The sequence below is a fragment of the Capricornis sumatraensis genome, chromosome X (genome assembly GCF_032405125.1).
Source record: "Capricornis sumatraensis isolate serow.1 chromosome X, serow.2, whole genome shotgun sequence".
NCBI lineage: Eukaryota > Metazoa > Chordata > Mammalia > Artiodactyla > Bovidae > Capricornis > Capricornis sumatraensis.
The window spans coordinates 86,065,035-86,080,875 of record NC_091092.1 but is presented as its reverse complement, the minus strand read 5'-3'; the positions used below and the strand labels follow the sequence as shown (position 1 = coordinate 86,080,875).

Genomic DNA, 15,841 nt, shown 5'->3' with positions numbered 1-15,841 from the left:
TCCTCCTTCAAACCCCAGCACGGACAGACAGCTGTGGTCACAGAGACTTGGAGTGTAGGCCTGGCCCTACCACTTGCTGGCCTTGGTATCTAAGTCAGGTTGTACAAGTGATTTGACTGGGAGCTTGGGTGATACAGAAAGTGCCTAACACAGGGCCTGGTACCTGTTAGGTGCTCAGGAAAGGGCAGTAGATTTTCTCAGCACACACTGACAGATTTTCATTCTCTGTCTCAAACAGTTGTCTGTTGGGGATTTTGCTATCTTCTATTGAGGTTTCACTTCCTACAAAAGTACTCCTGCCTCATTTTAGGAAACACACCCTAACACCAGCATACCTTCCAACATAGAGGTTTTTTGATGTGGACCATTTTTAAAATCTTTATTGAATTTGTTAGAATACTGCTTCTGTTTAATGTTTCAGTTTTTTTGGCTGATAGGCATGTGAGAGCTTAGCTCCCCAACCAGGGATCAAACCTGTACCCCCTGCATTAGAAGGTGAAGTCTTAACCACTGGACCACCAAAAGTCCCCATAGAGGTTTTTTGGTTTCATTTTTTTAAATAAACCTTTAATCTCAGAACAGTTTTAGATTTATGTAATTATTGTGATTAGAGAATTCCTATATACTCCGCTGTGATTAACATATTAGCATAGTATGTTTGTCATAATCAATGAACCAATATTGATATATTAACTAAAGACCATACTTTGTTCAAATTACCTCAGTTTTGGGCTTCCCAGGTGGCTCAGTGGTAAAGAATCCACCTACCAATGCAGGATACACAGGTTTGATCCCTGGGTGCGGAAGATGCCCTGGAGAAGGAAATGGTAACCCATTCCAGTATTCTTACCTGGGAAATTCCATGCACAGAGGAGCCTGGAGGGCTACAGTCCATGGGGTCGCAAAAGAGTCGGACACAACAGTGACCAAACAACAACAGTAAATGATGATACCTTCAGAAACGGATAAAACAAAAACAGATTACCTCAGTTTTTCCCCAATGATCTTATCTGTTCCAGGATCCCATCCAGGATACTGTATTACATTTAGTTGTCATGTCTCCTTTGGCTCCTCCTGGCTGTGACAGTTTCTCCGAATTTCTTTGTTTTCGATCTGTTACAGACTCTATGACCTTTTCTAGAATGTCATATAATTGGAATCATACAATATATAGTTTTTTCAATGGCTTCTTTTAGGTAACACTGTGCATTTAAGAGTCACTCCTGACTTTTAGTGGTTTGACCACTTGTGTCTTTTCTTTTTCCATTTGTTAAAACTGAGTGCCCTAAGTTTTTTTTTTAAATAGATTTAATTATTTAGAATAGTTTTAGATTTACAGAAAAATTAAGATAGTGCAGAGTTCCCACATACTTCCCCTCTTTTGCCCAGTTTCCCTATTATTCACACATGTCAGATGACTAATACATTTGTTATATGAACCAGTATTGATACATTGTTATTAACTGAAAGTCATCATACCTCTTTAGCTCCTTTGTTTTTGATGGTTTCTCACATTTTCATGTTTTTGGTGACCTTGGCAGTTTTGAAGAGTACTAGTCATGTTTATCGGAGAAGGCAATGGCAACCCATTCCAGTACTCTTGTCTGGAAAATCCCATGGACAGAGGAGCCTGGTAGGCTGCAGTCCACGGGGTCGCTAAGAGTTGGGCACGACTGAGCGGCTTCACTTTCACTTTTCACATTCATGCATTGGAGAAGGAAATGGCAACCCACTCCAGTATTCTTGCCTGGAGAATCCCAGGGACAGAGGAGCCTAGTGGGCTGCCATCTATGGGGTCGCACAGAGTCGGACACGACTGAAGTGACTTAGCAGCAGCAGCAGTCATGTATATTGTAGGATGTTTCTCTTTTGGAGTTTGTCTGATGTATTTCTCATTAGACTTGAGGTTATGGGTTTTAGAGAGGGGGACCATGGTGGTAAAGTGCCATTCTTATCACATCATATCAACAGTATGTACCCTGAACATGATTTGTAATTGTTGATGTTGACCTTGATCATCTGGCAGAAGTAGTTTTATCAAGTTTTCTCCACTGTAAAATTACTCTTCCCTACCCCTACTTCCTTTTCCATGTTATACTGTGTGGAGGGAAGTCATTTATACTCCAAAGTTAAGAAGTAGGGATTAGGGGGACTTTCCTAGTAGTCCAGTGGCTAAGACGCCACCTTCTCAATGCAGGGGGCCCATGTTCTATCCCTGGTCAGGGAACTAGATCCCACATGGTGCAACTAAAAAAAACCCAGTTCAGCCAAATAAATAGATAAATATTTTAAAAAAGAGGTAGGCATTAGGGAATTTCATGGCGGACTAGTTGTTAGGACTCCACACTTCCACTGCCAAAGGCCTGGGTACAGTGCAGTGCAGTGCAAAAATACAAATAAAAGGTGAAGGTTATACTCCATCTCTTTGAGGGCAGAGTATTTACATAAATTATTTGAAATTCTTCTGCAAGGGAGATTAATCTCATTCTCCATTTATTTAGTCATTTATTTATATCATTGTGGATGATGGATATTTATTTATTTAATACTTTTATACTTTGGGTTATAATCCAGTACTGTTTTTATTTTGATGCCCAAGTTTTTCCAGTTTTGGCTATTGGGAGTTCTTTTAGTTGGTTCCTGCATCTCTTTGAAATATCCCCATCATTGTGGTGGTGTTTGTGAGGGGTTGTTTTTTGGTTTGTTTGTTTTCATTTTTATTTTATTTTTCATTTTCATTTTTATTTTGAATACTTAACTTTCTGGCACTACAAGGTGCTAGAGGCTCATCTTGTATATTCCTTGCCCCATTTCTAGATCCAGCCATTTCTCCAAGGAGCCCTAGTTCCTTTTATTGGAGAATGTTATATTAGAAACCAAGATCTGGGTGCTGAGTATGCTCTTTGCTATTGGGGTATCCTTGCTTTAGGCCCTTTCAGCTGATAGAGCAAGAAAATATATGTATAAACTAACCTGTGTGTATACACATGTCTAGAAATATTTCTGTATGTAAGTATCTGTATGACACTATGATTCTTACTGATACCTTTAACTGAGGGGCACCTTGTTTTAATTTGCAATTCCTAATGACAAATGATGTTGAGCATCTTTTCATGTGCCTATTTGCTGTCTATCTTCTTTGATGAAGTTGTGTGTCTAGACTTTTTTGCCCATTTTTAATTGGCTTATTCTAACAGCATTTTGCATTCTTTTTGGACTGTTATCCATGGGTAAAAAATTATATTTTACACCATTATTGTACACACACGTTGGTGTATGGTGTGTGTATGTGCATTAAAATAAGTTTTCACTGAACGAAATTTACTTTTATTCCGTGGGGTATGCACTGATACTTTTCATTATTCCTTTTTAAAAAATCTGTTATGTCTCACAGCCTGACACTCTCATACGGTGTTCCACAACTCATAGTACCCCACACCATGCTGACACTGTCCTCTTGTCTACTTAAATGCCCCAATACTCAAATCTACCCTGTGCACACAGGACTCAACTTCTTAGGTGATCTTTTCTCCTTGTCCCATCTGGGCATAGGTGAAGAAGGCCTCAACAACTGAGTCATCAATCGGTGAGGTGTCTTTAAATTCTAACCCTGGCTGGAGGGCACCTGACTGCCCCAGACTTAGTACATCAGTTGAGGTATCTTGGGGGTGGCGGCAGGACTTCTGAATATAGGAATTTGAAATGACAAGTCCCCCAACCCAAGCCTGCCTTCCCCTAGTCCCTGATGAATAGGCAGCCTGCCCAGGGGGGTGCTTAGTAAGAGTATCTGCCTTCCTGCCTCTCTTCTGAGCCTGTGAGCCCACCTCCCTGAGCCACTTCTGGCTCTTGGCCAGAGTTCAGAGTGTCACCTCACATCTCTGTTCCTCTCCCACTCCTTGTAGTTTGCAGAGCAGTCCCTGATGAAGAATGCCATAAAAACATCAGAGGAATCATGGATTGAACAGCAGATGCTGGAAGACAAGAAGCGGGCCACAGATTGGGAGGCCACAAATGAGGCCATTGAGGAGCAGGTGGCCCGGGAATCCTACTTGCAGTGGCTGCGGGATCAAGAAAAACAAGCTCGCCAAGTCCGTGGCCCCAGCCAGGTGGGTCCTGGGGTCTGTCACTAGCCTGGCGAAGAACCTGTTACTTCCCATGTTCTGTCCCCAAACAGGCAGAAACAAACTAAGGAATTCTGACATGTGGGAGAGAAGGAAGCTCCTAGCCTTTTCTGTACCTCATCTTGGCCTTAGTCTTGGCATTGTGCCTTAGAACTCTCAACACCTGTGCAGAACAAGCTCTTTTTTATTTTTTTTTAAAGGAGTGAGGGAGGGCAGCCACTGATGGTGAAATGCCAGATTCATGGATAGTTTCAGAGGGACAAGCTTTTGCTGAATGTTCTTGTGTGCCAGACTCTGTGCTGAGGATGTAAAATCAGGTCCTGCATGCTCCAGCCTCAGTGATCCTGTCTTTTGATGGGGAGACACATGCATCAGTGGAGCCCTTGACTCTGACTGGAAGACCAGTAGAGGTGGGGGATCTGGTCAGTCTTCATACGGAAAGGTTGAATTTTTAGAGCAGGGAGTGAGACAGGGCAGCCAGGTATTTGAGGAGTCACAAGGAGTTTATAGAGTGATTAATAGATGTTGGCAAGAGCTGACTCATTCGTTAAACAAGTATTTATTGCAGGTCTATGCCAGGCACTGTTCTTAGTGTATAGGAGTACATTGGTGAGCTGGGCAGTCCCAGGTCTGTCTTTGTGGTGCTTCCATTTATGCAGAGTGGAACGGAATAAACATAATGAATAAATCAGTTGAGAGGTGGTATGGATGAAAAATGTAGAGCAGGGTAAAGGGGATGAGTAGGACTGAGTAGGGCTGGGAGTTCACAATATTAAATAGCATGATCAGAGTTGGCCTCAGACCAGGTGAGATTTGAGCGAAAGCTTGCAGAGGTGAGGGAATTACTTGTCTATACCAGGGAAGACAGAGGACCAGCTAGAGCAGAGACCCTGAGGTATGTGCACACCTGGTGTGATTTGGAAGCAGCCTGGAGGCCAGTGTGGCAGAACAGAATGTAGTAGAGATGGAGTCGGAAAGGTGGGTGTGCCATATTGGAAGGGGCTTGTGACCTTCAATGTGGCCTGTGGTGAGGACTTTGGCTTTTCTTCTGAGTGAAGCAAAAATGATGAGAGGGTTATGAGCAGGAAAAGAGTGGAAACTTAGAATTTAACAGGATCCTTCTGACTGCTGACTAAAATGGAGTCAAAGGGGCAAAGGTGGAAGCAGGAGACCACCAAGGAGAAGATAACTATAGTAGTCCTCATGATTGATGGTAGTACTGGCAAGGGAGGCAGTCAGAAGGGGATAGATTCTGGATCTATTTTGAAGGTGGAGTAACAGGTTTCCTGTCAGACTGGCTTGTAAAGGTGTGAGAGGGGCTTTAAAGTGCTGACCTTGATCCTGTGGTCCATTATGTGACCATTGTTGGTGGCCTATGTAGAAGCTATTTCATAGCCAGGATTCTGGGAGGGAGGGAGCCCTTCGGGAATGGGGCAGAGGACGGTTGCACCTGCTATGGGTCTTTACCACCACCTTCCTCACCACAGCCCCGGAAAGCCAGCGCCACATGCAGCTCTGCCACAGCAGCAGCCTCCAGTGGTCTTGAGGAGTGGACCAGCCGGTCCCCAAGGCAGCGGAGTTCAGCGTCGTCACCTGAGCACCCTGAGCTGCATGCTGAGCTGGGCATCAAGCCCCCTTCCCCAGGCACTGTCTTAGCTCTTGCCAAACCTCCTTCACCCTGTGCACCAGGTCAGTGACTTGCTGATAGGGAGCATGCAGGGGTCAGGAAGTCCTGCCTAGGCCCTGAGCCCTGCCTTTGACTGTTTGTCTGCTCCAGGTACAAGCAGCCAGTTCTCGACAGGGGCCGACCGGGCTACTTCCCCCCTTGTGTCCCTTTACCCTGCTCTGGAGTGCCGGGCCCTCATTCAGCAGATGTCCCCCTCCGCCTTTGGTAAGCCTCTTCTGTCTAGGGTCTAGGGGCCAGCTGGGAGTTGGGGAGAGATGGAAGAAGCAGCTGGTCCTGAAAAGGGGGCTTCTGGAGCCTCTGGACATCTCTTCAGGAAAAGAGAGTTTTTCAGGCCCAACAGTCTGTTCCAGAGGGGATTTGAGTGGGGTTTTGTAGGCTCAGAGGAGCCTTCTCCTTAGAGAAAAAAGTGGTAGGGGCCTGAACGGGATCTCTCCAGAGCCAAGAATCAGCAAAGGGCAAGGAGAAAGCAGGCTTAAAGTGCTGTGTCATTCTTTTCCCCTTCCTCTTGCCCAGCAGGTCTGAATGACTGGGATGATGATGAGATCCTAGCCTCGGTGCTGGCAGTATCCCAACAGGAATACCTAGACAGTATGAAGAAAAACAAAGTGCACAGAGACCCACCCCCAGACAAGAGTTGATGGAGACCCAGAGACTGGAGACCATTTCCCAATCCCCACCACTCCTGCCCTCCGGTGCCACCCCACCTTTGGCTTTCTTCCCTCTTGCCTTCTTCCTTCTTTCCGCTTCTTTTGCTCCTCCCCACTTCCCTCTGGCTGGCCCACCCCTGTACACCCTCTCATCGCTGCCACCACCTCCACCAACTGTCTCTTCGCCAGCTGATGTGCCCTGTTTCCCCCTGCACAGCACCATCCCTGCATTCCACAGGGGACTTGGGCAAGGGTGCTGAAGGTAGGCAAGGGGCACACAGAGACAAACCAACTGGCAGCCAGGCAGCCCCGGAGGAGAGACATTCAGACAGCAGAGTCTCCCTTCCCCCTATTCCTTCCAAGATCAGAAACTTGTCACCCTACCTTCACAAATGATACCAGGGAGGTGGGAGGAAGAAGTGGGAAAAAAATCCCCTTCCCAGTACCCTTAAAGTGTCTGAGCCTTCAATATTGAGGTTTTTCTTTATTATTTTATCTTATAAAATCAAATCAGTGATGTAGACAACAGCATTGGCTCTATGAAGGTGACATCTCTCTGGTTTGGAGGCAGGTAGGCCACGGGGCACAAAGATGTGGTTGATGTACCTGGCCTCCAGCTCTGTGGAGATGGGCAGGGTCTAGAGTATAAGCCAGGGTGGGGTGGGAGGGCAGGAGGGGGCAGGTGTCAAGTGGGCTTTGGACAATGAGACTCTGACCTCGCTGCATTCCTTATGCTTCCACCACCACCACCAGTCTTTGGAATCTCAGGGTGGGGGGTACTTTTGAGAATCATGGCCGCCGCCCAGGATTTGAGTGTGGGGGGTGGGAGCAGCCTCGGCAGATGGGGCACCCATGCCTTGCAGGTGTCAACAAGATCCACCATCTGTAATGTCCTTGGCACAATAAAACCAAATGTCAGTTTCCCCTGAGCGCTTCTGTTCTGTGTGGGGCAGGGGGTGGGTGAGCCTTTGGTCAGAGGTGGTGATGGCACAGACCTTGGCTTGACTTCTGAGGGCTATATGCTCTCCATTGGGGTCTCTCTGGAGGCCCAGAGTTTGTTCATACTTGATTCACTGCTTATTGAATCAGCCTTTGGACCTGTTACCACCAAGAAAGCTCTGTCTTTGCCCACTGCCCCTGCCTCAGTATTGGCACAGGATATAGCCTGCCCACCCTATTTCCTGGGGTGTGATGGGAACAGAGAATTGAATTTGATGGCAGGGACTGAATGTCCAACTTCTTTGCCTGCCTCTAGCCCCAATATGTTTGCTCTTTCATTGTGAGTATTTGATGAGGAAATGCTTTGGACAGGCACAACAGTCGCTTCATAGCAACCCAAGTTTAGTGGAAGTGACCAGAGGGTGGACCCCCCACACAAGCACACTGAGTTTTAGAAATTGAGGAATAGCTAAACCTTTTTATTCATGTTCCCAGTTCTCTTGACACTTTTGTCCTTGCCCTTCCTAGAGGTAAAGCCAAGGCAAAGAAGGATGGCTGGCCCCAGGTTTTTCAGTGTCCCTAATAATGGGGTCCCTGTGGAAGGATGTATGTCTAGCTCTGCAGATGAGGGTGTGGCTATCTGCAGATGTCTCTGTGGAATCCACTGGTTAAGCACTGTGTTGGAGAGTTGGTTTAAAACCGGCTTTTTCTAACTATGTGGCTTTGGTCAAGTCGCAGGCTCTCTGAGTTTCAAGTGTCCCATGTATAGGACAGGAGTGATAAATATCTACTACCTCACGCTCTCTCTGTTTTGAGCATTGGGAGAGAGTGTATATGGTCAACATAATGTATGATGGCACGGTGCCTGGCACATTCTGAGAGCTCTATGTTAGCAGGTATTATTTATTATCTTAAAGTTGAAGTTTCTGCACTATTTGGCCCCTGACTACTTCATCTTGCCTCTCTGTCCAGTTTTCCTTGGCCTCTGCCTGGAATTTGCCCTTCCTCTGTCCCAAGCCTCCAACTTTGTCTTTCAAGATGGGTAGAGGGTCTCCTTCTGAGAAGCCCTGTGTGACCCCGTTTACATTCTCACCTTTATCTACAGATATGTCTTCTCCAGTACTGTACTATCAAATTCCTGGGCAGGGCTATGATGCCTGACTTAACCTGTGTATCTCTTAGTATCTACACCCCCTCTAGGGCCTTGTAGGCTTACAGTAGACCCTTAATAAATGTTGGATGAATAAGGGAGAGTACCTGTGTATATTTGCTTTTTGAGTGTTTGTGTGTGAGAGAGACTGGTGAGTCCAAGCCTTTGTGCATCTCAGAGTGTCTCTAGTTGTGTGTGAGATGAGGGCTTGTTTCCAGGTGTGTCAGATGGGGACTGCGTGTGGGACTCAATCTCTGACAGTTTGTGTCTGTTTCTGAGACAAGTGCATGTCTGCGTGGGTCTGTCTGTGACAGTGCATCTGTGGTTTCTTTCCGATAGGGTGGATGAATGTCCGTTTGTATTCCTGTGACAGATTCTGGGTAGCTATTTCTGGATAGTTTCAGTGACAATGCTGCATGTCTGCTGGTGTGTGTGTGTGAGAGAGAGAGCGAGCGACTGACTGGGTGGATCCATGTCTGTTTTTGTGATACTGCCTATCTGTGGCTCTATCACATAAATATGTATGTCTTTGGAGCAGTGCATGTATGTCTTCAGCGTCTGTGTGTCTTCCTGTGACAGACTCTGGGTCTCATTTCTGGAATAGTACTAGTCTTTCTGTGACACTGCATGTCTGACAGTACAAGTATCTTTGTGACAAGTTTTGGTGGTGTGTCTGATGGGACATTTTTGTGTCCTTGTCACATGGCAGTGTAGGTGTATGTGAATCTGGAGTGCCTTTCTGTAACTGCATCTCTGGTGTCATGCTGGGACATAACTCTGGCAGCATGCCTGCTTGACAGTGGATTTCAGTCTCTGACAGTACATATCTGTATGTGTTTAGGACAAGCTCATGGGAATGTGTCTGGCAATGTGTTTGTGTATTTCTCACATGGTACTTTGCTGTGTGTGTGTCTTTGGAGTGCATGTCTGTCTGCCTGCAGCATGAGGCATGTTGTTTCCAAATTTGTGGCTAAGGGTATTTTATCACCCCTCTGAGCTCCCGCCGTCCCTGTGTGTGTCTTGTCCAGAAACACATCCCAAGCCACCACCACCCTGGCTTGCTCCCACCTGCAAGAAGCACCCCTCCTTACTACTCCAGAATCTGTACTTGCTGACTGGCTCATGGCCAGGTCTAGCCAGGTCTGTCTACGTTAAGGGCTCCACTCCACGGCAGTGGTGGTCAGGTTAGTCCTTCCTAACGGCTGAACAGGTTCTTCAAGGATCCCTGGCTTTACTTCCTGGGCGAAGGCCACCTGTCGCCTAGAGAGCTCTGGACCTGGTTTGAAGAGTACCCTTTGGAAAAAGGGTCATGGATAACCACAGGCTGATTCTTAGAAGCCTTAGAAGGCCTGGCATTATCTCTGCTCTAGTCTCGAGGCAGTGGCGGCCAACCAACTTCCTAGGAAAGGGGGCGGTGTATTTTTTCAAGTTTATATCTGCAGATACAGACATATAAAAACAATGCCGCACAACCAAAACAAACCCGGTTGCTGCGAAAGGGATTCCTAAAACCAGTTTCCTCTCCACACGCGTCCCCTCGTGTGCATGCAGACCCCGCCCCGCGGAGGATACGGGCATGTATTTGCATAAGGGGGTACTTGAAACGTTGAGGGTGGTATGCAAATAAGAGCTGGTTCCGATTGGCTGGGGTACAGCAGGTGCTGAGTCCGGATTGATCAAAGACAAGTGGGAGGGGCCGTCGCCCCGGGCGACTCTCTCGGGAGGCGCGTGCCCTGTCTCAGTAGCGTCAGGGCTGGCGCGCGCGGCGAATCTTAACATTGCGCTCTTTGCTGGCCCTTCTGGGCCACCAGTCTCCTTACCTTCCATCCTGGCGCCCCCTAGTCCAGGTTCCCCGGACTCACTGCCCCGGGCGTCCACACCCTGCGGGCTCAGCGGGCTCAATCTGCGCAGCTCCTCCTCCATGTTGACTAAGCCTCTGCAGGGGCTCCCGGTGGCCCCCATGACTCCTACGCCGCTGCCAGGTGAGAGAGGCTCCCCCTAGTGCAACCAGGCCAGGCGGGCTGCAGTGGTTGAGGGCGGCGCGAGGGGGAGGGGGAAAGGGTCGCGGGTCGCGGCCAGCCTTAGCACGCCGCCACCCTGACTTCCTCGCCTCCGCCTGCGTAGGAGGCAAGGATCGGGAAGCGTTCGAGGCCGAGTACCAACTCGGCCCCCTCCTCGGTAAGGGGGGCTTTGGCACCGTCTTCGCAGGACATCGCGTCACAGACCGACTCCAGGTATCCACCACGAGGGTCTTGGGAGGGCCAGGTGTGTGTGTGGTGGCGGCGGGAGCCCCGGGGCCGGGATGCTAATTGACCACGGAATGAGCTTACACTATGTGAGTGGTAGGGTCATGAGGGCCGGGATCCGGTCGTTGAGGGTGTCCGAGTGCGCGCGCGCGCGGGTGCGCGCACGCATGTGTGTGTGTAAGTCCTGGTGGGTATATGGGGGAAGGGAGAATTTTCAGGGCAAGATTTCTGGAGGTCCAGGGGAGTGAGACTGGGGAGTTGGGGGGGTCATGAGGACCCTAGACCTTGGGATCTGGGAGAGGTGAATATATGTGGGAAGGTGGGGACCTAGAGCTGAGATTTTGGGGGATTTTGGAGGCAGGTGTCCAGGGAGGAGTCGTGAGGTCCAGGACCCCGCTACAGGGTTGTGGTATCCTGGGGCCAGATAGGAAGATCAAGGGTTTAGGGTGTTAGGAAGTTCAGAACTCAGCGCCTGGCATGAGGGGAGGAGAGAAGCCTGAGAAGGGAGAGCCCGGGGCCAAAGATGGTGGGAGAGGTGTACTTGGTTTTGGGGACTTGGGAGAAGCTTCAGCTCATTTAGGATTGTGGTGTGGGGGGTGGGGGAGTGGGACCAGAAAGACTAGGGTGAGGGTCCAGACTAAGAGATGTCTGGGGGTCATCTGCTGGCCCCCTCACCTCAGCCTGCTTCTTCAGGTGGCCATCAAAGTGATCCCCCGGAATCGCGTGCTGGGCTGGTCCCCCTTGGTGAGTATCTTTTGAGTCCTTATTGACCTGGCGACGCCATCTCTGACGATGGATTTCACCTTGCTATGGTTTGTATGATTCTTTGGGCCGTGTAACGGTGAGAAGAACACTCCTACCAGTCCATGTTTACTCCCCTATGGTGACATCCACACCTCCATGCAGTTCTGACTCACCCCTGTTCCCCTAGAGCCCTGGATTCTCCCCTCCCACCCTCCTTTTTCATCCTCCTCCAAACATTGCCTCGGGGGCTGCCCGCAGGGCATGCTGGTGAGAAAAGAGGGGCAGAGGTCATTGGTTGCCATGGTGATGGTGGCTGCTTCTTTTCCACAGCTAGAGCTCTAACGGACAACTGGGCGGGTCTGGGCAAGTTGTAGGGGCGGGAGTGCCCCCTGGTGGGCTATGGGGGAACTGCGCCTGTGCAGGCTGTGGGACTCAGAGGGAGAAGGTGCGCCTGCGCAGTAGCGGCATTTTTTTTCAGCCCCGTGAGAAAACCTGTCTGCGACTGTGCGTGTCAGTAGATTGGCCGGGAGAGGGCCCCACCTCGGGCAGGAAGACTGCTTCTGGTAGTCCGTGTGTCCCCGCAAAGCTTCTAGCGTGGGGTGGGTTTTGTGGCCAGTAACATGTATGCCTTTTATTGAGCACTGACGGTATGCCTCAGATTTTGTTTCATCATAAAAGCTTACTGTGTTCCAAGCTCCACTAAGTACTTGTATTCAACACGGTTCTAAGTGCTTAGTGATAGTGACAAAATATCATATGATGACACTATTGAGATCTTGTTTATGCCAGTTCCCTTGCAATTAATTACTTTTAGCTATTTAGCAAATGTATTTTAGCACCTAGAATGTGCCAGGCACAGTTCTAGATACTTGGCAATATATTACATTTATTGAGCATTCTTTTTGCGCTAATTCTTTTCTACGAATTGATTTCACCTGTTTAGCAACTATACCAGGCGCTGTTTTAGTGTTTGAGCTGTGTCAGTGAATAAAGCAGACAAACCATTACACAATAATAGTATTTATTGAGTGCTGTGTCAGATCCTATGCCATAAAGTGCTTTTTATCTATTTAACAAACATTTATCAAGCACCTACTGTGTGTAAGGTGCTATTCTAGTTTCTTTGGATATGTCAGTAGACAAAACAGATAAATTACTACAAAGTAGTGTTCATCAGTTGCTTCTGCTGGAGGCTTTTGTTAAGAATCACTTTCATTTATTCTTCAAACATTTACTGAGGAAATTCCCTGGTGGTCCAGTGATTGACAGTCAGCACTTTCACTGCTACGCCTCAGATTCAGTCCCTGGTTGGGGAACTAGAATCCCAAAAGCCACAGGGTGTGACCAAAATAAAAAAAAAATTTACTGAGCTCCTATTACACGCCAGATGTACATAGACTTTGGCTTTTTAATTTTTTTTGGCTTATTTTTAAATTAATTTTTATTGAAGTTAGTTGATTCACAGCATGTTAGTTTCTGGTGTACAGCAAAGTGAATCAGTTATACATATATCCACTTTTTAAAGATTCTTTTCCCATATAGGTCATTAAAGAGTATTGAGTAGAGTTCCCTGTGCTATACAATAGATCCTTATTAGTTATCTACTTTATTTAGAGTAGTGTGTATGTGTCTATCCCAATCTTCCAATTTGTCTCTCCCCCACCCCTACCATAGGCTTTGGCTTGAATCAACTTCCCAATGGCTATATGAGTTTAAGCCCTTAAGATGAGAGAACTGTGGGCCCAGGAGGGAAGGGGGTTGCTTAAGGCCACATAGTCAGGAGGCTGAGGACCTATGATTTAAGTTCAGATCATAGATCTGAGAAGTCAGCCTCAAAGCTGCTAGCCTGACATCTGTGTTCTCTTTTCTCTCCCTGCTTCCCTCCACAGTCAGACTCAGTCGCATGCCCACTGGAAGTGGCACTGCTATGGAAGGTGGGTGCAGGCGGTGGGCACCCTGGTGTGATCCGCCTGCTTGACTGGTTTGAGACACCAGAGGGCTTCATGCTGGTCCTTGAGCGGCCTCTGCCTGCCCAGGATCTCTTTGACTACATCACAGAGCAAGGCCCATTGGGTGAAGGCCGAAGCCGCTGTCTCTTTGCCCAGGTAGTGGCAGCTGTTCGGCACTGCCACGCCCGTGGAGTTGTCCATCGTGACATCAAGGATGAGAACATCCTGATGGACCTCCGCCGGGGTTGTACCAAACTCATTGATTTTGGTTCTGGTGCCCTGCTTCATGATGAACCCTATACTGACTTTGATGGTAAGTAAGGCTTCCCTAAATCTCTGTGGAGGGAGTTTTCACCTTTTATCTTTTTGGCCTCTTGACTTTTGACCTCCAGTGCTGGGGTGTTCTGTAACCCTTGTTCTATAGTGCACCTTTATAATGTTCTTGGTTTTTAATATTAGGTACTTTCAAGCCTTGCCCTCTAATAAAGTCCATCCTCTGACAATGACCTGGTCTTGCTCTGGGCTCTTATTCTGATGAGGAGGTCCTATTATTACCCTGAGTAGTCTTTTTCTGGTAAGGAGGTCCAGCTGTACCTCTTAAGTGCTTTTATTCCAATGAGCTTCTATTCTGGTGAGGGGACCCTGCTCATATAGTGAGTTCTCTTAATTCTAGTGAAGGGACCATATTTCTGGAGAGGGTGGGGTGGGAGAAGGGCATTATCAGAAAATGGTCTAACTTGTGGTTTGTGTGCAGGGACAAGGGTGTACAGTCCCCCAGAGTGGATCTCTCGTCACCAGTACCACGCCCTGCCAGCCACTGTCTGGTCACTGGGTATCCTCCTCTATGACATGGTATGTGGGGACATTCCCTTTGAGAGAGACCAGGAGATTCTGGAGGCTGAACTCCACTTCCCTGCCCATGTCTCCCCAGGTGAGACTCAACCCCCTCTAGCCCACCAGCCTTCATCCCTCCCAGGAACTGGTGCCCCCAACTCACTGCTAATCTCCTGTGTTCTTCTGATCTGCAGATTGTTGTGCCCTAATCCGCCGGTGCCTGGCCCCCAAACCCTCTGCCCGACCCTCACTGGAGGAGATCCTGCTGGACCCCTGGATGCAGACACCAGCTGAGGATGCATCCCTCAACACTCCCAAAGGGGGTCCCACCCCTTTGGACTGGTCCCTACTGCCCTAGTGCTGGCTGGGGCTCCCATTAGTTGAAATAGTCATCCCGTGGCCATGCCACAGGGATAGATGGTTACCTGTTGATCTGGTTTTACAGGTCTCTAAAAATCCAGTGTTAACTAGGGTCAGAGATTGGGGATCAGGGGTAAGAAGACATAACCCAAGTTTGCCCAGTTCCCATTCCCGTCCTTCTAAGGAGCCGTCTTTGTAGAACATATGCTCTCTTATTCTGGAGAGGCTCCTTCTTTGCTTCTCGTTTTGCTAAGGATGTTTATTTGGTTGAGGTTACTTACATTCTGAACCCCCCGGGACTCTTATTCTGATGAGTAGTAACCCCTACACTGGCACCTCCTGCTACTACCACACAAACTTAGTTTAAATGCTCTGATTTGGGCAAGGGTGCTTTCCTTCCAATACCCCAGTGGCTCTTATTTTAGCAAAGGGACCCTTTCCCCTAGCCTCGGGTCCCATATTCAGTCAAGCTGCTTGCCTGCCTCAGCCCAGGGTTGTTTATTCTGGGGGAGGTAAGCCCTATTGTTGTCCCAGGGCTTTTTTTTTTTGGTGAGGGGACCCTACTCTGTTATCCCAAGTGCCCTTATTCTGGTGAGGAGAAACCCCACTTTCATGATGTGGGAGGGAATGGGAGATGGACACTACTAGAGTCCACTAGGTTGGGGTGGATGGTTTTTTTGGGGAATGGGGTGGGGGAAATAAGTCTTGTTTGTTCTCCTGGGGCCCTGCCCTCCATCTTTTTCAGATTCTTGCTGCCTCCTTCTGAGCCAGGGTTGTCCAGTTGCTGAAATGTAAATACTTATGTATTGGGGAAGGGGAGCTCCAACTGTTATCTTCCTCTTCCTTCTCCCCCTGCCTGGATTATTTAAAAAGCCATGCGTGGAAACCCACTATTTAATAAACGTAATAGAATCAGAAGTGACTGGCCATTTGTAGATGCAGTGAGGCATTCGTGGAGCATCTGCTGCTGCTGCTGCTGCTGCTAAGTCGCTTCAGTCGTGTCCGACTCTGTGCGACCCCAGGGACAGCAACCCACCAGGCTGCCCCGTCCCTGGGATTCTCCAGGCAAGAACACTGGAGTGGGTTGCCATTTCCTGCTCGTGGAGCATCTACTGAATGCTGAACCAAGAGGGAGATGGATTGGATCTCTCCTTTGTCTGCAGG

The 15,841-nt window shown here is 48.3% G+C and overlaps 2 protein-coding genes across 3 annotated transcripts in view; both read left to right on the top strand.

The window, feature by feature from the left end:
- Positions 1-8,602, top strand: part of OTUD5 (OTU deubiquitinase 5) — a 28,438-nt gene extending 19,836 nt beyond the window's left edge. For both annotated transcript variants that reach the window (XM_068962045.1, XM_068962046.1), the window contains exons 6-9: positions 3,903-4,106; positions 5,609-5,810; positions 5,899-6,012; positions 6,325-8,602. In XM_068962045.1, the coding sequence (XP_068818146.1) occupies positions 3,903-4,106; positions 5,609-5,810; positions 5,899-6,012; positions 6,325-6,446 (642 nt within the window). In that variant the 3' untranslated portion in view covers positions 6,447-8,602. The remainder of the gene's footprint in view (positions 1-3,902; positions 4,107-5,608; positions 5,811-5,898; positions 6,013-6,324) is intronic.
- Positions 8,603-10,386: 1,784 nt separating this feature from the next.
- Positions 10,387-14,675, top strand: PIM2 (Pim-2 proto-oncogene, serine/threonine kinase). The gene is made up of 6 exons (XM_068962755.1): positions 10,387-10,526; positions 10,669-10,778; positions 11,484-11,534; positions 13,424-13,796; positions 14,238-14,414; positions 14,512-14,675. The coding sequence occupies exons 1-6, from the start codon at positions 10,466-10,468 to the stop codon at positions 14,673-14,675; spliced, it is 936 nt and encodes a 311-aa protein (XP_068818856.1). The 5' UTR covers positions 10,387-10,465.
- Positions 14,676-15,841: the final 1,166 nt, after the last annotated feature.